Below are 24,651 nucleotides of genomic sequence, written 5' to 3'. Positions count from 1 at the left end.
TAACCAACACTTCTGATCCATATATCCTAAGATCTTGTAATCATAAATATAAGATTTTTTTAATGCGTATACAAAATGTAAGAATAACTTTTAAAGAGATCATATTCTATACCATAAGAGTATGCAGGAAATTGTTTCAAGATTATTAAATCATACACAACAAAATTGGGCAGGACCTACCGTTTAGAAACTTCACTTTGAGCTAAATGCGGGGAGACAGGGCATCTGACAAGGTTTCTTTAAAAGTACAGTTTTATAAATAAAAAAATTAATTTCTAAAAGTTAATATAACACAAAATATTAATGCAAAAAGTTAATACAAAAGTTTATTTTTCTAAAAAAGCATTTTACCTGCCTACAATGATTGCAAATAACTTCTGTACCGGTTTAAGAACCATCAACAAGAGAGGAACCGGAGCAGCTTGAAACCGTGGAGAAGTGTGGAAATTCCTAATAGCTCTTATGGGAGAAGGGCTTAGAGGATGCAATACTGACAGACCAGGGACTGCTGTAACTTCTTTTATTAGTAGCTGTCTTGACAAAGCATCATTCCATACAGTACATTTGCTGGTAATCCTCCAAGTTTCCTTACTTTTGGTACTTGAGAGGCCTCCTGTCCTTTTGTTGTTAAAAGTCCTATAAAAATGAAAGTTTCCAGGCAGAAAAGTCCACCTATCACACTGATTTACTCCCAGTCCCTGATACTTATTTACTATATGGTTAACTTGTACTTGATGACAGCCCTGTGAGGTTGGTGCTAATGTGTTACATTTTCTCCATTTAGACAGTGAATTAAATCGGAAGAAAACATGGTTTCTAGCAGCAGACTGCAATCCACAGATGAAGCTCATTTTTTCACTTGATTACCTGAAACACAAAAAAAACTATAAATATCTGTGGAAAATATTTACTTACCAAACTGGGACTATAACACTTATTAAATAGGTGTGTCAGTTGTTCTTCTAACACATCTCAGGCTAAATTACCTTGGGTTTCAACTCATCACCCCTAGAGCAACGCCGTTCAGCAAGATAAACCAGAGTATACATAACACGACATTTACTATGCAACGTTTACTTTAGAAGCTTGAATTTTTTTCATTTCATTTTTAATTTTTAGTTAGGGAAGAGCCATTTTTATTTTAACAGCAAATTATTTGAGCAATAAAGTGGATTAGATAAAAACAATAGTAAAATTTTATCAGTTTGCAATAACTGGAAGGAAGCATGTAATACAGAATAGTAAAATCTAACTCATAAAATGCACTGGACATTAGGCAATGAAGAACAGTGATCCCTAAGAGATGTGAAACAGAGCCCTACAACTGTCCTAGCTTATTGCCTGGAGAGTGCTTCCAGGCCACAGTGCAGACAGGGTAAACCTAGGTGGAGCCCAGTGGCTCCCCTAAATCGAAGAGATAAAGCTGGGAGGTCAAGTAAACCAAGGTTGCTAGAGCTCACAGGACAGAGGACAAGAGAAGACAAGAGCTGCACAGAGAAATAACTCTAGAGTTCTGCAGAGAATCCCCCTCCCATATTCAGCTGAGTCCTGTCTGGGTATATGTGTAAGAAAATCCCCTGGAGCTGGGAAAGAACCACCTGAAAAGATTGGAGGGAACAATATAAAAGGCTCACACAGGGCATGGTATACTGCCTATTCCCCCCCCATTCAAAGTAGAAAACCTTATCATTCGTGGGCAGAGTACTCAGAAGGGTTTTGCCTCAACATTAGAGAAAGATTAGTCCGAGGCCGAAAGCTGCTCTGGCCCCACCTAACAAATATTAAAAGCAACACCCAAAAAGATTAAATGCTTCCAAGCAACAACTGCATCTCAGGAAAAAAAAAAAAATCTCAACAGGTATTAGGACACAAAACTATTTAGCACTTAACAAGGTGCAATTTACAATTAAAAATCACCAAGCATGCAAGAAGCAAGATATGTGATCCATAATTGAAGAAATATCAATCAGTGGAAACTAACTCCTAAATAAACAAATAACAGCATTAGTAGACAAGGATATTAGTTATTGTAACTATACTGCACATGTTTAAGAAGCTAAAGGAAAATATGAGCATGTTATGTAGAGATATGTAATATATTTCTTTAAAAGACCTAAACTTTTAAACAAGAAAACTGTAAGATCTAAGATGAAAAACATACTGGATGAGACTAATAGCAGATTAACACTGTGGAAATAAAGATTTGTGACTTTGAAGACATATCAATAGAAACCATCTAAAATGAAATGCAGAGAGAAAATACAATAATAAAAAAAGGCACAGGGCATCAATGAGGTATGCAATCACTTCAAGTGGCCTAATACTCATCTAACTGAAGTCCCCAAAAAGCGGGGGGGAGGTGTAGACAGAAAAAAAAAAAAAACACTTGAAATAATGGCCAAAAGTTTTCCAAACTTGATGAAAACTATACAACCACAAATTCAAAAAGTTTAACAAACCCTACACAAAAGAAACACAAAGGAAAAAAACTACAAGACACGTAACTTCTTAAAATCAATGAAAGATAAAATCTTAAACTTGACATCTTAGATGAACTGTATACATTCACTGAAAAACACAAAAAAAGGCTGGGCATGGTGGCTCACGCCTGTAATCCCAGCACGCTGGGAGGCCGAGGCAGGTGGATCATTTGAGGTCAGGCGTTCGAGGCCAGCCTGGCCAACAATGTGAAACCCTGTCTCTACTAAAAATACAAAAATTAGCCAGGTGTGGTGGCACTTGCCTGTAATCCCAGCTACTCGGGAGGCTGAGGCAGGAGAATCATTTGAACCTAGGAGGCGGAGGTTGCAGTGAGCTGAGACGGCACCACTGCATTCCAGCCAGGGCAACAGAGTGAGACTCTGTCTCAAAAAAAAAAAAAAAAAAAAAAAAACCACGAAAAACACAAAAAAGTACATACTCTGATTCCATCTCTATAATATAAACTGCAAAAAATGCAAACTAATCCATAGTGACAGAGAGATCAGTCACTGCTTGAGGAGTTGTAGGAAAAAAGGGGCACGGGAAGAGATTACAAAGGGTGGTGCTTGCCTGTAAACCCAGCTACTTGGGAGGCTGAGTCAGGAGAATCACTTGAACCTGGGAGGCAGAGACTGCAGTGAGCCAAAATTGTGCCACTACACTCTGGCCTGGGCAACAGAACGAGAACCTGTCAAAAAAAAAAAAAAAAAAACCCAAAAACCAAAAACAAATTCCAGATTGAGGGAATCTAAATATGAACTGAATTTCAAGTTGTTTTAGGTAATTATTATTTTCTTAGGTGATAATATTGTGGTTATGTGACTATTTTATTCCTGAGATACTTGCCGAAGGATCTGTTCATGATAAATAAAACTCACTTTCAAATTGTACAGCAAATGTACACACACAAAGGATATAAGGTCAATAAACAAAATATCAGCAATCATTGTATCTCAGTGATAGTTACATATGTGTTCCTTAAATTTTTCTGCATGTTTCAAAATCTTCATATAAAAGTTGGGAAAAAAATATGTAAAACTCAACCTAAGCTAATATGATATCATCTAGAAAGATGCTTCAGGACTACCACTACCAGTTTTAATAGTATTATCTATATATCAAACTATTTGAAAATTACTCAAATTTATTTTTTATGTAATTCATACATCCTGCCCTTGCATTGTTAATGTATAATGTTAATAAAGGGCACGCTAAGTAAAACATTAACTTCGAGTTAACCCTTTTTGAAATACTACCAATTTTAAATTAGTAAAGTCTAGGCTGATATATAATAGTTTGACATTATTAACAAGATACTTTGTTTTTACTTTTTTGAACCAAGCTGAAAAGCGGTAAAATAATTTAAGCCTAGAAGTCATTTTGCAATTCATACTGGAGTAGCTAGTAAGGTTTTCATTGGCTAGGGGCCGTGAGAGTTATGCAGCACAGAATATAGTCCTGCTCTCGTGGAGGTTATAATCTAGTTGGGGAGACAAAACTGAACCTAAGTAAGACTATTGGGGGATAATAAAATTCAATTATTAAATACTACATACTGTATGCATTTTTAAAAAGACATCCATGAGTAGCTGAAGAGTTCAGGAAGGCAGCAATTATTTTTCATGCCATTTAGGCAGATGCAGAAAGACAAAAAAAAAATGGAGAGAACTGTTTTAAATGGGAAAGTGTATTAAGGTTTAAATGTAAAGTCTTCTTCTAGAAGTCAAACTGCAAAAACAACACAAGCCCACTTTCTTTCCTTGACCTCAAATCTGATGATTTACTGTAGTAGATAAGCTTCAGACACTTGCCCAAGCATAACTCCTTTTCCAAATGTGCATCTTACAGCCTCAGTTTAGGGGACGGGCTTAGACGGCCACATTCATCCCTAGCAACCCCTACCATTAGCTACAGAGCTAGGAGTAGGTATTTGACACTAAAAAGATTTTACATAAAACAGTAATCTGCACAGGAATATAAAGGCATGTGTAAGTTGGGTCTACAGCGGGTGCTATGGCTAAACAAAGCAATATATAAGCAAGAACTACAAACAAAAAGTTTTTAAAAAAAAAAAAAAAAGTGGATCCACAGAAAAGACAATGGAATATAAGTGTAGACAGAAGATAAGTGAGAGACCACGAAGCCAGAGTGAACATGAGAGTAAGACCTCCCTGATTCCCATGAAACCATTGTACTTCCTACACTTAATTGAGCTTCATGAGCTTTTACTTTATCCCCAAAATAATGCCCTTTCTTCTATGAGTTTCTGTATTCTGCAAATAAATGATCTCTAAGACGTTTACATGGTATAAAACAGTTATACATTTGTTTTTGTAAATTGACAGCATTTTAATATTATACATGTTGTTTACTGGAACTAGCTGAGGGTTCCTCCTACACTTTGCAAAGCCAAATTTACCAATTTTCAACATTTAATCAGTTCCAGAAATACTGGATTATCTCTACAGCAACTTTGGCATCCAAAATATCTCAGCCCACATTAAATCAGTCATGTCAATTCCACCTCCTTCTTATCTCATTCTAGCCTTTCCTGGGCTCTGTGGTCTTATGGTGTTGATCACTACCCACCTAATCTCCCTGCCTTATTTCACCACTAACCCCTCCCACTCCAGTTTGACCCCAAACTAGAGCTAAAACATTATTTCTAAAATGCAAACCCTGGCAACAGAATCCTACCCCAACAATTAACATACAGTCCTACCCTGGTAAATATCATGTAATCATTTAAAAAATGACATGGTGATCTGTAAATCTTTAAAAGATTTAAAAGATAGCAATCTCTGGCAAAGGGATATACAAATTAAAAAATAATAATAAATGCTACCTAAAAACTTCTGTATAGCAGAGGTGGCAAACTCAAACGTCTAAAGAAGCACCATACAACAGACCTTTCTGCAATGATAAAAATGTTCATGTCTGCACTGTCCAATAAGGTAGACCCTACATGTGGCTACTGAGCATTTGAAATGTGACTGGTGCATCTGAGGAATGAAATTTTTAACTTAGTTAAATGGCCATATGTAGCTAGTGTCTACTGTATTGCACAGTACAGATTTGTAAGGTCCAGGCAAGTGAATATCAGCAAAGTGATATTGATGTGAATGCAGATTCATGCCCATCTAAAGGAGGTGCAAACAGTATGATGGAATTTGAACTTGCCAAATGATTCAAAACTTTTAAGTAAAGCCAGAATTTCAGATTTTAGGTGAAATTTATCAATTTTTAAATGTTGGCAATGAACTTAAAAATTTTTAACGACCTTAACCAAACATTCAGATTTTGTATTTTTGACCTGTGAACTGTATTATTATTCATTCATTCTGAAAATGTTTAATGAGTGCCCACTAAATGCTAGGCACCATGATGGATGCTAGAGATACTGCAGAGAACAAAACAGATTTAAAAAAACCATCCCCAATTTGCAAAAATAGTAATGAGAAAATATGCTAGTATATACAAAAATAAATCTGAAAAAAGATACACCAAACTATTCACAATTATTTTGAATGGCAGGATGGTGGTTAAGAAGGATTATTAGTATTTTCACCTTATATATTTCTGTGCAGTTCAAATTTCTACAGGATGTATCATTACTTTTTTAAACCTCCACTCAGGCAACTATTTCTGTAATTTCCATTGTTTTTCTTTTCTTTTCGAGACAGGGTCTCACTTTGTCGTTGCCCAGGCTGGAGTGCAGTGGTGCCACCTCAGCTCACTGCAACCTCGCCTCTTGGGTTCAAGCAATTCTCGTGCCTCAGTCTCCTCAGTAGCTGGGATTACAAGCATGCATTACCACACCTGGCTAATTTTTGTATTTTTAGTAGAGACGGGGTTTCGCCAAGTTGCCCAGGCTGGTCTCAAACTCCTGGCCTCAAGTGATCTGCTCACCTCGGTCTCCCAAAGTGTTGGGATTATAGGCCTGAGGCACCGCACCCGGCTAGCCCAGCTAATTTTTTAAATTTTTTCTGTAGACACGGTGTATCACTATGTTGCCCAGGCTGGTTTTTAACTCCTGGGCTCAACTGATCATACTGCATTGCGAAGTGCTGGGATTACAGTCATGAGCCACCAAGCCTGGACTTTCGTTGGTTTTCCATGGCTTCCATAAACTCCTTCATATGGTGAACCAGGCCCTCCTACTACTTCTCCAGGCACTTTCCCCAACCCTCCTTCACCTATTCCTAAATTCCAAACTCCCTGATTTACTTACACCCCACAGAAAAAGAAAGCTCTCATCTCTGTGTCTATGTACATCTATTCACACTGCTTAGCTCTGCTCATGACAAGCAAACTCCTTCTCATTTCTCATGACTTGTGTAAAAATTTTAAAAGAATCCTACTGACACAGAAGGTATAAGCAAAAGCCCCAACACTACACATATATAATTAAAACCATTATCATTTCTATCACTGACAACCAAGTGTCATTTTGAATAGAAACAGTGCCTGATATTTTGTAATCCCCGGTTTATCCTGAAGAAAGGGTAAAGAATGAGGGAAGAAATCTATTCATGCGTTTTCAAGGAGCCAATCACTAGACTACAGAGCACATAAGAAAAAAAAAATCAGGGCTGACACATTCTCTTCAAAGAGCTGTGGCAGGTCAACAAACATAGCTGGCAGACTTCTAGGATTACAAAATTAATGATGTGAGAAAATTAAACAATTTGGATTGTTAGCCTCTAAGAACATTTCAGATCCTTAATTCTTTAAGTACCATCTCAGAATGAGCAAGTGCAGCACTCACTGGCACTCACAGCTGAAGCCTGGAAGACAGTTTTAACAACTCTTGCTGAAAATGACTATTTCTTCTCTAGTTTCTATGGAAACAGCTGTCAGATTGGCAAAAATAGGACATGTACTTTAAAATAATCATTCAAGCAAAGTACACACATGATGGAAGGCTTTAAAAAAGAATTGGACGGCAGCAGACTTGGTTCTTAAGCTTCCAAATGTCAGACTACACCCCTTCACCCCGGCTGAGAATGACGGAGATGAACCTAAATCCTTTTAGCGAGGGCTGCACGGCCTTGATCAACGCCTGAATGCCAAATAAGGGACTTTCATCTCCCTGGACTACAATTTCTTGTTGAGGATTGCACGGCACAATAAAACTGTTGCTCCACACACAGGCGACATTTAAACAGTATACAGTGAGTTCTGTAGACCAGTTTAAGAGGAAATTGTTAAAACTCCCCGGAACTGCTTAGACGGGGAATGTTCTGGTTTGCCCTGCCGAGTTTAGGCTGGAAAACGTGTTCAGTTTCTCCTGAAGAGGGAAGGGGTGAAAGACAAGCATGCCTGACGCGGCGGGAGGCGGTCCCCTCCGGCAGAGGTGCCGGGTGAGGAGCCGGAAGCCACGCGGGTGAGAAACCCGGCTCTGAAAGCGGAGCCGCGGAGAAGGGCGGGCTGAGGGGGAGGGCAGGCGGCCCACGAAAGTACTGCCACGGGGCAGACACACGGGGTCACCGGCGTGCCCCGGGCCAGGCTAGGGGAGAACCGGGGTCCCCCAGGACAGGTCCCCTCCGTCTCCCGCCCCGGCGCCCCGCGCCCCTCCCCTCCACGCAGCCTTATCGCCCACCCACGCCTCCTCCCGTATCCCCATCCCCAAGGATCCCCACTCATTGCCCGGGCGCCCCCGCAGGCGCTCTGCGCTCCGCCCCCTCCCCACTGCCGCACTCTGCCTCCTCCCCTGGGCACGATCCTACTCGGAAAAGCTGGGGAAAAGCGTCACCGTGAGGACTGACTCAAGCAGAAGCGAAAGCAGTGACACCTCCGACCCGACCTATGCGCAGGCGCGCACCCGCACTTCCTGCCCGCCACACCGGCCTGGACGCCCTTCGCTCCGCCCACACCCGGCAGTCAATACGGCTGACCAGAGTCGTTCTCCCAGCTGCCCCGGGCCCCGCGCAGACTGTGGCGCTCTAGCGTCCCCGTGTGGCTTAAGGAGGGACATGGCCCTGGGCTGGGCTGCTTGTCTAGGGACAACTTTCTCCCGTCCTTGGTGAGTTGGGTCCTCTAAAGAATGATCCACGCAAGGCTGTGTCTGTTGTAGTCTCTACGGCACTACCAGCCAAAAGGGAAGAGACTCGAAGCCTGCCAAAAGACGAAGGCTTCCTGGTTCTGAATCTGCATTCATAGAAATAGTCTTTGGAGTATGGGAACAGTGCTTTCATATGATTTTTGGAGGGACGCATTTTAAGAAAGATGGAGTATAATCTTACGTGTCTGGAGGTTAAAGTAGCTGGCTCCAAAATTATGTGTATAGTATGTTTCATTCATTTCACCAAAACACATTTCTTGAGCATCAACTACATTTTAAGTGCCAGGGATGTAGCAGTGAACAAGACAGACCTGACTTTCGTGGTTTGTATCACAGTGAGGAAAGACAGGCGATTAAAAAAAGTGTACAAATATACACAAATAAATAAAAGTGTACAAATAAACCAGTACAAATAAACACTGGATTGTGATGGATGAGTAGTGAGGTCCCATATTAGTTTATTATGTTTATACTCTGTGCACAACGAAAACATCTCAAAGGACATAAACACTATGTCAAAGGACATAAACACTATGAACAATTTTAGGTATCTCTTTTGGAAAATCTGGAAGTTACTGTTTCGTTTATCTTATGTGTATTTTATGATTTGCCTTTTACTTTGAAAGGGATATCCTGGAAAACCCCTGACCACTAGACCCCTAAAAACTGAAGTAGGAGGTCCTTCAGTCTTCGTAGGGTTTATCTCCCAACCTCTGGAGTGCACGTGTCTTACCAAAGTTTCCAGCATGCTAGCCACCTCTTGCTCATCTTGCCTGATTAGCATAATGTCATTGGTGAAAGAGATGGGTGTGATGTTCTCTGGAATTTCCAGTTGATCCAGCTCCTTTTGGACTGCGCAGAGCCATTTTGTCATTATCCTGGGTCCACCTGATTTCCAAAGGGGCCAGACTGGCAAGTTAAATAGAGATATGACAGGGATGACCAACCACTCTTGTGTACTTTAGGTCTTTAATTATGGCATTAATCTCCACCATCATCTCACTATCCCCTCAGATGAAATATCGGTTTTGATTTATTATCTTCACTTGGAAAGAAGGACAGCTTCAGAGGCTTCCCATTGGCTTTCCCCACCATGATAACTCAAGACCGAGGACCCTGAGCTTCTTATCAATGTGGAGATTGCTCCAGCTGCCCAATATGTACTCCCAATTATGCACTCAGGAACTAAGAAAATGACTACTGGATGGGTCAATGTATTCCTGGACCCACTGTAAGCTGGACATTATCCAGGACTCTGCTTATTACCTGATCCCCATAAGCCCCCACACTTAGAGAGGAGCCATGTGTGTTACACACTTTTAGTAACACCTCTGAAATGTCTGGGTATTCCTCTTTCCTTAACATATAATCAGTCAAGAAAATGGCCGTGGGACACAGACCAAAAAGTAATCATTAATTACAGTAAATATTTGTTTCAGTATTGCAGGATTCTTCTTTATAGGAACCCAACAACCTCTTAAGTCAACAGATTCTGTGGTCTCAGTGTGAAGATAGGCTCAGGTTTGAGACTTGAGCAATGAGCAGTGCCTTTTATTAAGCAACTACTCCCTATAGGGTAAATAGCTTCTTGTCTTCCTCCAGTTGTAGATGTTAAGCAACACTCTTGTTGGCTGCCCATCTGTTTTTCCCTCAGGGAGACCTTATGCTATTAAAGCCCTCCACAACCTCCTGTGGATCAAGCCCCCTTGGCTGCTCCTCTGCCCTTGCCAGGTGTTACAGTAATTACATCTTTTGGGGTCCTCGTGGTTAAAGCCACCACCTGCCTTCTACTACTTCAGGATCCTGTTATCCCAATGAATATTATCAAGCCCAGCCCTGTGATTGCCTTTCCTACCGTCAGCCCTTCCCTCCAGAGGAGAGCATTCTCTGAACTTCTTAGTGATGCCAGTGCCCCTCACGCCAGTGCATTCTCCATGGCCATAGTATATGATGTGTCTTCTGGGCCTCCCATGGAACATTCCCCTCTGTCTGCCTTCGGGCTCTACACAAAAAAAAATTCATTCAGGCAAGTCCACTTCCCTCAGCTCCTCTGTCCTTCTACCATTTGCAAGGGCAATTCAGGCATTCCTGCTTTACTCTGCATGGACCATGGCTTTCTCTCAGCTTCTAATAGTCACCTAGCAGTGAATTTACCCATCTTCTAGAGTCCCAAGTCCCGAGAAAGTGCCCCCAAGACAATGAATTTTTATTTAGCCAGGCTTGTTCTGGAATAGGAATTAAAAGAAATTAAAGAATGTGTAAGCAGAAACTCAGTTCTATGTACGAAAACCCAATTCCCCCCGAGAAGGAGAAAGAGCTGGAGTCCTTTAAAAATTAACTGCCTGTTTTTCTGTGGCTAGTGAGCCTTATCTCTCCCTTTCCCAGGCATTGTGAAGACCCTGTTTCTCTAGCTGTGCAGCTGCAAGGTCACTAGACAGATAAACTCAAGCCGTAAGACACGTTTTTCCTTGAAAAGTAAGAAATGATGTAATGTATGCCTCAATTAATTAAATAACTGTCTTTGTTTCTCACTTCTGTAACATGCTTCTCCCTGCACAGATCTCCCCCCACCCCACAAAATGCTTAAAAGGTAACTTGACTCTTTGTTCGGGGCTCAGTCCTTTGGATGTTAATCCGACTGGGCCGGAGCACCTAAATAATAAATCCTCCTCAACCTCTTGGTATCTCTGATTCCTTATCAATCCCGCCACAGTTCCCGGCCACTTTGATCAAGCACCTTCAGAAATCCCATTACAGGGGTCCTCTCCTGGCTCCTGCTGGTACATGCTAGGTAGTTCTTTTAGCTCCTACATTATGCAATCTTCCTCCCCACACCTTTACAGGCCCAACACATAGCCAGCTGGGTGATGCTGGAATTTAACTTGAGTTATCACCCTGGCAGATATCTAAGAGGAGATGGGGCAGCTCCTGAGTGGGCACCTATTTATTCCTTATGCCAGAGGCTTCAACACTGCCTTCCCACTTGAGGGAAGTGTTAGCTTTGACTAGGGAAGGGTCAGCCACCTCTGCAAGCTCTGAGGATCTGCAGAGTCAGTATCCTTAGGGATTCTATCAGGATGTCCCATTTCATGCTTCAAGATTCCAGATTTTCCCAGCCAGGGCCCAGACCTGCCTTGGCTAAGAGTTTAAACATCTCTGGGGCTCTACAACTCTTATCATGAAAATCTATTTTGCTCCTCTGCTGTCCACACTCCTCCACTGCAGGAGATAAGAGCCTGTCTGTTACCTACCAAGGAGACCTCTGACTCCCACTCAGCCTTAACTGTTTACGAATGACCCTCACTTTCTCATTATCCCATGCAGGGCATCAACACAATGTAGCAATAACCAGCCCACTGCACTGTTCTTTCAGACATTGCTCCCTCCATCTTTCAAGTGCATTAACTATCCCACCTAAATGGCATTGCCCTCCACTGAGCCAGTTTCCCAGATCGCCATCACTGAAATCCACACATGGGCCACTATCTTGGGCCAGAGACTATCCAAGACCCCACATTCCACTCAAGACGGAGTTCTTGCAGCCAGTTGGGCAATTAGTGAGCCACTCTCAAAGCCGATCTTACGATCTTCTTCTCAGATCACCCCACTTCTAGTCCACCTGTATCACCAGGCCCTCTAAAAAGTAGATTCCAGGGTGGAATCAGATGTGCAAGACATATTTACTGGGTGGAAAATCCTGGGAAGGATAATGGAGCAGGAGCAGGAATAGACATGAAGGGCCCTCAGATCATGACACTGGTTAAAGGAGAGAGGGAAAGAAGAAAGATTGGATTAGAAGCACCTCAGGTTGTAGCACAGTTCTAAGAAGGTTTTGAAAATGAGGAGTCCTTAGGCCAAAATTGCCTGCTAGAGGAGTTCCATATTTCGCAGAGATGGGCATCCACTAGTGTTCACACCATGAGTGATCATTGGCTAAGAGCAGTCTGTGGGGAGCATGTGCTTATTACAAATGGAGTTGGGGAGCCAGAAGGTCAGGGGCAGGGCCTGGCAGTCAACTATGCTCCCCAGAGCAGATCTGAGTGGCACATTTTCACGGTCACAGCTGCTGGAGGATTTAGAGTTTGAATAAGTCTTCTGTTCTGGCTGTACGTCTTCTTTGTGCTGCCCTTTAAGCAATTTTTTAATCAACGTGCTATGGACTGAATGTTTGTATCCCTCTGAAATTCATATGTTGACCCCTAAATTCCCAATATTACAGTATTTGGAAATGGGGGCCTTTAGGAGGTAATTAGGTCATGGGGGTGGAGCTCTCATGAATGAGATTAGAGTCTATAAGGAGATAAAGGGATCAGAGAGCTCCCGCTCTGCCACGTGAGGATAAAACAAGACAGCTGTCCATACACGAGGAAGAGGGTCCTCACAAAATCCAACCATGCTGGCATCTTCATTTCAGACTTCCAGCCTCCCAAACTGTAAGAAAAAATAGTTTGTTGCTGAAGCCAGTCTATAGTACTTTGTTGTAGCAACCTGAACTGACTGAGACACATGATCAGATTCCATTCTCAGAACCAACCTTCCAACCAAGCAATATTGATTTGCTACACTTAAAAGTTTTGCTTTTGTCAAATTTCCCAAGCTATTTACCCCGTCTGAATTCAGAGGATTGACATGAATAATTTCCTTTGGATGTGCCCTTGGGGAAAGGGCTTCATTTTAAGCACAGCTTAATGAGGTGTGAGAAGCTTTTGAAGGTGTTCTTTACTGAGCATCCATAGTAGGAGGGTTGCTTAAAGGGTCACACTGAAGACTGTGTCCTGTGACAGCATCACTGAAGTTCAACTTTGGATATAACACTGAAAGTAGAAGCTGTGCTGCACCAGCAGATCCCCATTCACTGAAGTTATCATTCTGGCAGCCGCCTGCCTCCCTAGAAATTTCCCTTGGCTGGAGACACCTGCTTCATCCAAGGATAGGTCCTCTGCCCAGCGACAGCACTTACCCCATAAACTTTGGGAGTACACAGTCCTGACTCCTATACTTCAATTGAGGATAACACTGCAAGGCCATCCACGCTGCAGAGCCCTCCATGGGACTGGAAGCTCCACTTCTCCCTCTACCCAGTCCTGTTTCCCTTACTCCCTTATAGGTGTTGTTCCTTGGCCGGGCACAGTGGCTCACGCCTGTAATCCCAGCAACTTGGGACACTGAAGTGGGCAGATCACTTGAGATCAGAAGTTTGAGATCAGCCTGGCCAACATGGTGAAGCCCCCGTCTCTACTAAAAATACACACACACACACACACACACACACACAGAGAGAGATTAGATGGGCATGGTGGCTCGTGCCTATAGTCCCAGCTACCCAGCTACTGGGGAGGCTGAAGCAGAAGAATTGCTTGAAGCTGAGAGGCGGAGGCTGCAGTGAGCCGAGATCACACCACTGCACTCCAGCCTGGGTGACAGAGCAAGACTCCGTCCTAAATAAATAAATAAATAAATAAATAAGTGTTGTTCCTGAGATCTCTCCCCATAAGCCTGTACACAAAGATTTATCTCAGAATGTGTTTCCAGGGAACCCAGCCTAAAACAATTCAGTCTTCTCCAGCGGAAAACTATATTAAATGCCGTGACACAGAAAGACATTCATTCACACCTCCTATAGAAAGTGCTGGATGCTGAATACCGAGTTAAAGAAGAGAGTGACTCTGAAGAATTATGAGGCATGGCTTGTCTTATAACAGGTTTAGACAGAAGTTCAACAGACAACAATCAGGCCTCTGATGATCTAGATTCAGAATGAGAACCAGGTGAAACAGCCCCAGGATTTGATGAGGGTCACATACTTGGAAGCCTGCAGTGTATGGGTGGCACCATGACTGAAGTGGCCTTTCATTTTTCTTGAACATGTGCCAGGCATGACTGTCCAAAAGGATTGAAATGACCGACTGTGAATTTGAAATCACTCCAACACAGAGAATTTCAGCATCTTCATTGAAACATTCTAATCCAACAAAAATCAGCTCAGCGCTTACTTCAACCACATAGTTGACTTCTTTTTCTTTCTTGTGTCGTCCCAGCCCTTCTTCCCACATAACATGAATAAATCTGCCATTTTAAAGTTAATTTTTTGCTTGAAGAGAATGGTCACACCAAGTTCCAGTGTGTTATTTTTACAAATTACCATCTTTAGTGCACTAGTATCCTGACTGGTCTCCCTGTCTCCAGCCTCGTTCCTCTTGTCTATACTGCAGCCACCAGGACCCAGCTCCTGAAATTGGGTGTGGGATAATTCAGTATGGCTCAGCGAGCTCCATGCAGGGCCATGGGGGAAGGTCTCACTGTGGACATGCCCTTGCTCACTCCCCAGAGATCAGTTCTTCAAAGATTCCAGATGAGCACTTTTCTAAGTGTCAGTGCAAACTATTATTTCTTTATTACACAAGTGAAATACTAACACCATAGAAAAGCAAAACAAAAAAGAGAAAAATCACCCTTAACCTCACTATCCCAAAATAACCACTGTTAACATTTTGATGCGTAACCCACTTGAAAAGCAAGATTTAAATTACCTTAAATATTTAAAACATTGATGAGATCAAAGCTTCCTCGTTGTTTTGATGTGTATTCCTTTGATTCATAATAATGTAAATGCTTTTTCATGCTTTTATGCTGTTTGGATTTCTTCTTTAGCAAATTGCCTGTTCATGCCCTTAACCCATTTTTCTGTAATATATTCGTTTGTATTTTATAAACTTAAAAAATTTTTTTATACATTTAAGAATTGTCTGTCATTTATGTAGCAAACATTTTCCCCACTTGAAGTTTGTCTTTCAACTTTGTTGATTCAGGTGAAAAATATACTTAATTGCTGAAATTTTGTCAAAAATATCCATCTTTTCATTATGGTTTCTGCCTTCGAGATCATATCTACTGTCTGTCTCAAAATTAAGATTAAATATTTATCATTATTTTCTTCTAGTACTTGAATGACTTTGTTCTTTCTTAAATCTTTTAAAATATTTAATCTACCAGGAATTTATTTCAGCATAAAATAGGAGGAAAAAAATAACCTAAAATATTTTCGGAATAATTAGGCCAGTGGAGCTTTTACAAAGGATGCATGCATGTGCCCTCCCCATGGTTAGGACCACCAAAGTAACTGCTGTCCCAACAATTAATTTAACGTGTCCTGACTGACTTAAACCATCACTGTTACAATATGCTAAATTCCTGTAAATATCTACATATGTTTCTGCAGTTTCCCTTTTTTTCCTTGGTCTGACTGTTCTGGAGTTAGTGCATGATTCTTTCTATTTATTGTAACTTTGTAATATACATTTTATTTTCAAATATTGTCTGGCTCTTACACATTTGACCTCCAAGATGAACTTTTGAACAGTTTTTTTTCAGCTCCCTTCCTTAAAAAAAAGGAATTGGGATTTTTGATTCTGTTATTGTTGTTGTTTTTAATCTTGGATTCATTTGGGTGATATGTATATCTTTGCAATGTTGACTATCAATCAAGGAAATATGTGCATCTCCGTTTATCCAGGTCTTCTTTTATGTCTCTCCATAAAGTCTTACAGTTTTCTTATATGGGTCAAAGCAGTATATTTTTAAAAGGAACTATAAACTTTACTTCTTAGGATTATGGAATCTCAGAGCTGGAAAGGACTTAAAAATCACCTCACCGGCCGGGTGCAGTGGCTTATGCCTGTAATCCCAGCACTTTGGGAGGCCGAGGTGGGCGGATCACAAGGTCAGGAGATGGAGACCATCCTGGCTAACACGGTGAAAACCCGTCTGTACTAAAAATACAAAAAAATTAGCCAGGTGTGGTGGTGGGCGCCTGTAGTCCCAGCAACTTGGGAAGCTGAGGCAGGTGAATGGCGTGAACCCGGTAGGCGGAGCTTGCAGTGAGCCGAGATGACACCAATGCACTCCAGCCTGGGCAACAGCAAGACTCCGACTCAAAAAAAAAAAAAAAAAAAAAAATCACCTCACCACTCCCACCCCATCTGCTGCTGAATCCCCATCTCAACCAAAGATATGTGGCATATTTCTAGTGTTTTTTTTTAACATAATGGTATCACACTATGAATATTTTCTGTAACTTCCAGGTTATCACTTGTACAACATGCCTTGGAGAAATGTCTTTATCAATACTTGTAGATGAATTTAATCCATTTTAAGCACCATAAGATGTCCTCTGGAAAAAATTTTGCATCGTTTACTTTATTACTGTTGATGGACATTTAAACCGTTTCTATCATTTTGCTCTCACGAACAATTCAGCTCACAACCTTGAGCTCTAACTAAAGTAAGTCTCCAAATTCCTAGAGCACACACCACTGGGGGCACAGTTCCCTTCCTCATATATCACTACCAGGTGGCGCAATGCCTGTTCAAAGAAAGGCATTCCTTTACCTTTCCATGGAGTCTCAATTCTGTTCAACAAACATCTATTGCGCATGAATTATTTAGTAAGTACTGGGCTTTTTGTTTCTAATCACTAAGATTTATTTTTTAGAGAAATTTTAGGATCATAGCAAAATTGAGCAGAAAGAGGATTTCCATCTACTCCCTGTCCCTAAGTGGGCACAGCCTCCCCCACCACCTAGAGTGGTACATTTGTTAAAACTAACACTCCATTATCACTCCAAGTCCATAGTTTATATTATAGGCATTTTTAACACACTAATTTTGATACAATAAACAAATCCGTAAGTTCAATAATACTATGGAGGCTACACTGTATGCCAGATACTCTACAGAACCTGGTGCTCCAGGGAAAATAGGTAATCCCTTACTCCTTCTCTCAACCTAAACAACTCCCAAAATAAAACATGGGTCATCACATCATCGTATCTATTTATTTATAAGCACAGGTAACTCTTCATCTATCAGATCACTAGACCAGGTAGCAGATTTCCAAATAATTTGGATAACCTCTGGAATTTGAGGTGTCCATGCTTAAATTTCCATATTCTTGTACATGCTACTCTTTCTGTGTGTCTCCCAAGGAGACATCCCTATTAGATAGCATCCCACACAGAAAGAGTAGCATGTACAAGAAAAGGATACAAATGTGACAAGCACAAAGATTCCAATATGAGTAACTTATTTGGGAGGTGATCCTAGGAAGCACCCGTGGGTGAGTAGAGAAGTGAGACAGGGAAGGAAAGAAAGCTAATAAAGAATACATTAACAAACTAGTTACAAAAGGGACCAATGGAATGCCATCCCTCTGAGGACTGCTAGGAGAATGTGTAAAACAGGCCACAGAGTTTTACCAAGTGAGGATAGGGAAGCTGGGCTATTTACTCACCATTCCTGCCAGTAGCATTTGTTGAGGGCTGTCCTACTAAGGATTAATTCTATGACACTTCCAGCCTCCTGCATGTGCACATAAAGTGGCTCCTACAGGCCAGAGAAAGACTCAAGCAAGGAGCTTCAGGTTCTGGCAGTTGCAAGTTGAACCAGTACGTGCAGAAATATGGGCCAGGCACCAACATAAAGGGAAATGTGAGTGGACGCTGGTGGCATCTGCTACAAATGCCTATTTCTATCAACACCTGCCTAATTCACTCTTCAAAACACAGGGCAAAATCGTCCACTCTGGCAAGTCTTGCATGTATCAGCACTAGGCTTGGAGAGCTACCCTACTTCTGTATACCTGGGGCACTTTGTGTTTATGTCACTCCTACTAAAAGACTGTAAGTGGGTGCACTGAGTCCAGGTTGGCCTGACTCCACATCCCAAGCTGAAACCACTAAACCAATATAAGTGAGTCTCTTAGCCTATAGATGCATCACTCTAATCTCTGCCTCCATCTTCACATTGCCCTATTCTCTGTGTTTCTTAGTGTCTCTCCTCCTCTTATAAGGACAGTGGTCATTGGATTTAGGCCCACAAGATCATTAACTTAATATCTGCAAAGATTCTATTTCCAAATAAGATCACCATTCTTTTTTATTATTATTTTTGAGATGAAGTCTCGCTTTGTCGCTCAGGCTGGAATGCAGTGGCGCAATCTCGGCCCACTGCAGCCTCCGCCTCCCGGGTTCAAGTGATTCTCCTGCCTTTGCCTCCTAACAAATAAGATCACCATTCTGAAGTTCCAGATGGACATAAATTTTGGGACTCTCTTCAAACCACTACATGGACAAAACAGACCAGTTAGACCAATACCATATTTTATCATTGAAGGAGATAAAAATTCTACTGTGTGGCTCTTAAATTAGGCGAACATGAGACTAGGACTACTGATGTGCATTTTGGCCATGATGAGGAAAAAGCTGGCCTAGAAAATAAAATGAAGCCAAGAGCAGATGAAGATATTAATAAACAGACAATCAGCATAAGCTTATATCTATTAAGGAAACTAATCCAATAATTAATAAGCTTCCATAACAGAAAACCCCAGGCCCAGGTGGATTTAATGGTGAACTCTACCAAACATTTAAGGAAGAAATTATACTAATTCTCTACAATCTATTTCAGAAGATAGAAACAAAGAAATACTTCCTAACTCATTCTGTAAAGCCAGCATTACCTTAATACCAAAACCAGACAAAGACATAAGAAAATAAAAGATATCAGCAAATATCTTCCATGAACATAAATGCAAAATTCCTCAGTAAAATGCCACCATATTGAATACAACAATGTATAAAAGGAATCTTATAGCACAACCAAATGGGAATTATTCTAGATATTCATGGGTCAACACTTAAAAATCAATTAATGTAATTTATCACATCAGCAGGCTAAAGAAGGAAAGTCACATGATCATGTTAATACATGCAGAAAAAGCATTTGACAAAATCCTATATCTATTCATAAAAACAAAAACCTCTCAGTAAACTAGGAACAGAGGGAAACTTCCTAAACTTGATAAAGAATCTCTACAAAAAGCCTACAGCTAACATCATACTTAATGGTGAAAACTAGATGCTTTCCCACTAAAATCAGGAGCAAGACAAGGATGTCCCCTCTCACCACTGCTTTTCAACATTGTACTAGAAGTCAAAACTAATGCAATACAATGAGAACAAGAAATGTGTCTTTGTTGTAGATGACATGTTCATCTAAAGACAGAATCCAAAAGAATTAACCGAAAAAAGAAAAAAACAAACAACCCTCCTGAAACTAATAAGCAATTAAAGCAAGGTTGCAGGATACAAGATTAATATGCAAGTCAACTACTTTCCTACATGCTAGCAATAAACAAGTGAAATCTGAAATTAAAAACACATGCCATTTACATTAGCACCACTCAAAATGAAATACTTAGGTATAAATTTTATTTTTAAGTATAAGATCTATATGAGAAAAAGTACACAATTTTAATGAAAGAAATCAAGAGCTAGATAAGAGATATTCCGTATTCATGGATGGGAAGACATAATATTGCCAGTCAGTTCTTCCCAACTTGACCTATAGATTCAATGTAATTTCAATGAAACTCTCATCGAGTTATTTTGTGGATATTGCCAAACTGATTCTAAAAGCAAAAACGCTGGAGTAGCCAAGACAATACTAAAAGTGAACAAAATTACAGAACTGACACTACCAGACTTCCAGACTTACTATGAAACTATAGTAATCAAGACAGTGTTGTATTGGCAAAAGAATAAACAAATAGACCAAAGGAACAGAAAAGGGAGTCAGAGTCCAGAATTAGATCCACACAGTCAACTCATCTTTGACAAAGAAGCAAAGGTGATACAATGGAGAAAAGATAGTCTTTTCAAAAAATGGTGCTGGAACAACTAGATATCCACAAACCAAAACAAACAAACAAACAAACAAACAAAAAACGAATCTAAACACAGACCTTACACTCTTCACAAAAATTAACTAAAAATGGATTACGGATGTAAACGTAAAATGCAAAACCAAAAGACTCCATTTTGCATTGTAAAATGCAAAAGTATAAAAATAGATTTTCTCACTGTGTTGCTCCAGCCTGGGAGAAAATCTAGATGACCTTGCATTTGGCAATGACTTTTTTTTTTTTTTTTTGAGACGACGTCTTGCTCTATCGCCCAGGCTGGAGTGCAGTGGCACTATCTTGGCTCACTGCAAGCTCCGCCTCCTGGGTTCACGCCATTCTCCTGCCTCAGCCTTGCGAGTAGCTGGGACTACAGGCGCCTGCCACCACGCCCGGCTAATTTTTTTATTTTTAGTAGAGACGGGTTTTCACCATGTTAGCCAGGATGGTCTTGATCTCCTGACCTCATGATCCGCCCTCCTTGGCCTCCCAAAGTGCTGGGATTACAGGCGTGAGCCACTGCACCCAGCCAGCAATGACTTTTTAAGTGCAACACCAAAGGCATGATCTATGTAAAAAACAATTAATAAAATGGTCTTTATTGAAATTAAAATTTTCTGCCCTGAAAAAGATACTGTCAGGAGAGTTAAAAGAAAAGTGACAGACTGGGGAAAGTATTTGCAAAAAAATACCTATTTTTAAAATGTTATTCAAAATATATGAATAACTCTTAAAACTCAACAACATAAACACACACAAAAAAATCTGATTAAAAATGGGTCAAAGACCTTAACAAATATCTCCCAAAGAAGAAATACAGATGATAAATAAGCATATAAAAAGATGCCCTACATCATATGTCACCAGGAAAATGTGAATTAAAACAACAATGAGATACCACTACACACCTATTAGAATGGCCAAAAGGCAGCACACTGATAACATCAAATGGTGGTGAGGCTGTGAAGCAACTGGAATTCTCATTCATTGCTGGTAAGAATGTAAAAATGGTACAGCCACTTTGAAAGAACAGCTTCTTACCAAACTAAACATACTACTTTTTATCAATGATCCAGCAGTTTCACTCCCTGATAGTTACCCAAAGAAGCTGAAAACTTATGCCCACACAAAAACCTTCACACAGGTGTTTATAACAGACTTATTCATAATGCCAAAACTTGGAAGCAATAAAGATGTCCTTCAGTAGGTGAGTGGATAAAAAAAGCTGCAGTACATCAAGACAATGGAATATTATGCAGCAATAAAAAGAAATAAGATATTAAGCCATGAAAAGACATGAAAGGCTGGGTGTGGTGGCATATGCCTGTGGTCCCAGCTGCTTGAGAGGCTGAGGTGGGAGGATGACTTGAGCCCGTGAGTTCAAGTCCAGCCTGGGCAACATAATGAGACCTCATCACTAAATAAAATAATAAATAAATAAATAAAGTTTTAAAAGAAAAAGGCATGGGAGAAACATAAATGCATATTACTAAATTCAAGGAGCCAATCTGAAAAGGTGACATACTGTATAATTCCAACTATATAACATTCCGGAAAAGGCAAAATTATGGAGACAATAAAAAGATCAATTGTTGCCACGAGTTAGGGTAAAGTGAAGGATGAATAGGTAGAGCCCAGAGGAATTATTTTAGGGCTGGAAAACCACTCTGTGTGATACTGCAATGGTAGATACATGTGATACATTTGTCCAAACCCATTAAATGTACACCACCAAGCTTGAGCCCTAATGTAAACTACGTACTCTAGATGATAATAATGTGTTATTTTAGGTTTATCAATTGTAAAAAGTCTACCACTCTGGTGAAAGCTGTTGATAACGGGGGAGGCTGTGTGTGGAGGGGCAGGGGATATATGGGAAATCTCTGTACCTTTTGCGAAATTTTGCTGTGAACCTATAACTGCTCTAAAATATAGCTTATTGTGATGGTTAATTTTATTGTTAGTATGATGGTTGATTTGACTGGGCTAAGGGATGCCCAGATAGCTGGTAAAACATTATTTCTGGGTGTGCCTCTGGGGTGTGTCTGGAAGAGATTAGCATTTGAATTGGTAGACAGTAAAGAAATAATCCTCACCAGTGTGGGTGAGCCTTATTCAGTCTGTCCAGGGACCCAATAAAACAAGAAAGTGGAAGAAGGATGAATTCACTCTCCCTATTTCAGCTGTGACATGCATCTTCTCCTGACCTCAGTCATTGGCACTCCTGCTTCTTGGGCCTTCAGACTTGGACTAGGATTTACACCCCTGGCTCTTCTGGTTCTCAGGCTTTCAGGCTTGAACTAAAACTCACCGTTGGCTTTCTTGGGCCTCCAACTTGCAGACGGCAGATGGTGGGACTTCTTAGCCTTCATAATCACGTGAGCCAATCCCTCAGAATAAATTTCTCTCTCTCTCTCTCACTTACTCACTATCCTATTGGTTCTGTTTCTCTGAAGAACCCTAATTAATACATCTGTCTAAAAAATGTAAAGATATTAAGAAAGAAAGAGAGTCCTGACAACATTATTTGAACACTTGGATCCAGCCATGACTAAAGCTAACACCTCCCCTTCACTTTCCAGTTACACAAATCAACATATTTTCTTTTTGTGTAAACTTACTTGAGTTGAATTGCTAACATTCATAGCTGAATAGTCCTTGCTAATATAGTCAGTTATTGCACATCTAGTTTCCTCCACAATACATTTTCCTTTCCTCTTCTTATACATGACAAGCTCCTGTTTGTCCTCAGGTCTCAGCTTAAGCAGAACTTTCTCGAGCAGATCTTCCCTAAACTGGTTCCTACTTCCACTCCAGCTTACATCAGTTCTCCTTGCTGGATGTTCTCATAAGGCCCTGTATTTCCTCATAACATTCATCCCACACTATTGTAATTATTTGTTCCATTTATTCTCCCTGTTCCACTACCACTACCATGCTGAACTGTTAAGATCTTCGAGGGCAGAAAAAAAATATTCTGTTCAGTGCTCTATTCTCATTTCTATTGTGATGGAATGAAGTGGGTAGCCAGTGTCTCTTCAGTCATAGATTTAAATCTTCATTTGATTTTGAAAATTATGGTAAAATAAATTATGAGCAAGTGTAAGTGTTTTTGTATGGCTACTAGACAATTGTAATATGATCTGATTAATTTTTAGCATAAAAGCTAGTAATTGCTTTTACTTAGGGAGCTCTAAATGAAACTGTAATAATTTTTTTTAAAACTCCCCAGGCTGATCAAAGGGAATAATTTGAAGAAGATAATTATGCACATGGAGGGTGAAGATTATTGCTTTAATAGTATTTAGCAGTCTGACTAAAGAAAGAGAGAACCCAGTCTGCCAGTTCTTTGAGCATTTTCTGAAGATCTGGATTGAAGTCTAAAGAGATTCTTAATTCATGTGTAAAAATCACAAGCATTCCCAGACACCAATAATAGACAAATCATGAGTAAACTCCCATTCACAATTGCTACAAAGAGAATAAAATACCTAGGAATACAACTTACAAGGAATGTGAAGGACCTCTTCAATGAGGACTACAAACCACTGCTCAAGGAAATAGGAGAGAATGCAAACAAATAGAAAAACATTCCATGCTCATGGATAGGAAGAATCAATATTGTGAAAAATGGCCATACTGCCCAAAGTAATTTATAGATTCAATGCCATCTCCATCAAGCTACCACTGACTTTCTTCACAGAATTAGAAAAATCTACTTTAAATTTCATATGGAACCAAAAAAGAGCCTGCATAGCCAAGACAATCCTAAGCAAAAAGAACAAAGCTGGAGGCATCACGCTACCTGACTTCAAACTATACTATAAGGCTACAGTAACCAAAACAGCATTGTATGGGTACCAAAACAGATATATAGACCAATGGAACAGAGCAGAGGCCTCAGAAATAATGCCACACATCTGCAACCATCTGATCTTTGACAAACCTGACAAAGACAAGCAATGGGGAAAGGATTCCCTATTTAATAAATGGTGTTGGGAAAACCGGCTAGCCATATGTGGAAAACTGAAACTAGACCCCTTTCTTACACCTTATACAAAAATTAACTCAAGATGGATTAAAGACTTAAATGTAAGACCTAAAACCATAAAAACCCTAGAAGAAAACCTATGCAATACCATTCAGGACATAGGTATGGGCAAAGACTTCACTACTAAAACACCAAAAACAATGGCAACAAAAGCCAAAATTGACAAATGGGGTCTAATTAAACTAAAGAGCTTCTGCACAGCAAAATAAACTATCATCAGAGTGAACAGGCAACCGGCAGAATGGATGAAAAATTTTGCAATCTATCCATCTGTCAAAGGGCTAATATACAGAATCTACAAGGAACTTAAACAAATTT

At 40.3% G+C, this 24,651-nt stretch overlaps 1 protein-coding gene across 9 annotated transcripts in view; it reads right to left on the bottom strand.

Annotated features, from left to right (window-relative positions):
* The window catches only part of OMA1 (OMA1 zinc metallopeptidase), a 66,541-nt gene extending 58,197 nt beyond the window's left edge, over positions 1 to 8,344 (bottom strand). For 3 of the 9 annotated variants that reach the window (XM_063655115.1, XM_063655117.1, XM_063655121.1), the window contains exons 1-2: positions 8,250 to 8,308; positions 352 to 867 (exon numbers count right to left, since the gene is read on the bottom strand). In XM_063655115.1, coding sequence (XP_063511185.1) covers positions 352 to 851 — 500 coding nt within the window. In that variant the 5' untranslated portion in view covers positions 852 to 867; positions 8,250 to 8,308. Of the gene's footprint in view, positions 1 to 351; positions 868 to 4,037; positions 4,071 to 6,049; positions 8,011 to 8,181 lie in introns of those variants that run through there. The other 6 variants (XM_063655127.1, XM_054438505.2, XM_054438514.2 and 3 more) reach the window with 6 other exon arrangements.
* Positions 8,345 to 24,651: the final 16,307 nt, after the last annotated feature.

Source organism: Pongo pygmaeus, chromosome 1, assembly GCF_028885625.2.
Source record: "Pongo pygmaeus isolate AG05252 chromosome 1, NHGRI_mPonPyg2-v2.0_pri, whole genome shotgun sequence".
Taxonomy (NCBI): domain Eukaryota; kingdom Metazoa; phylum Chordata; class Mammalia; order Primates; family Hominidae; genus Pongo; species Pongo pygmaeus.
This window is presented reverse-complemented; position numbering and strand designations above follow the sequence as displayed.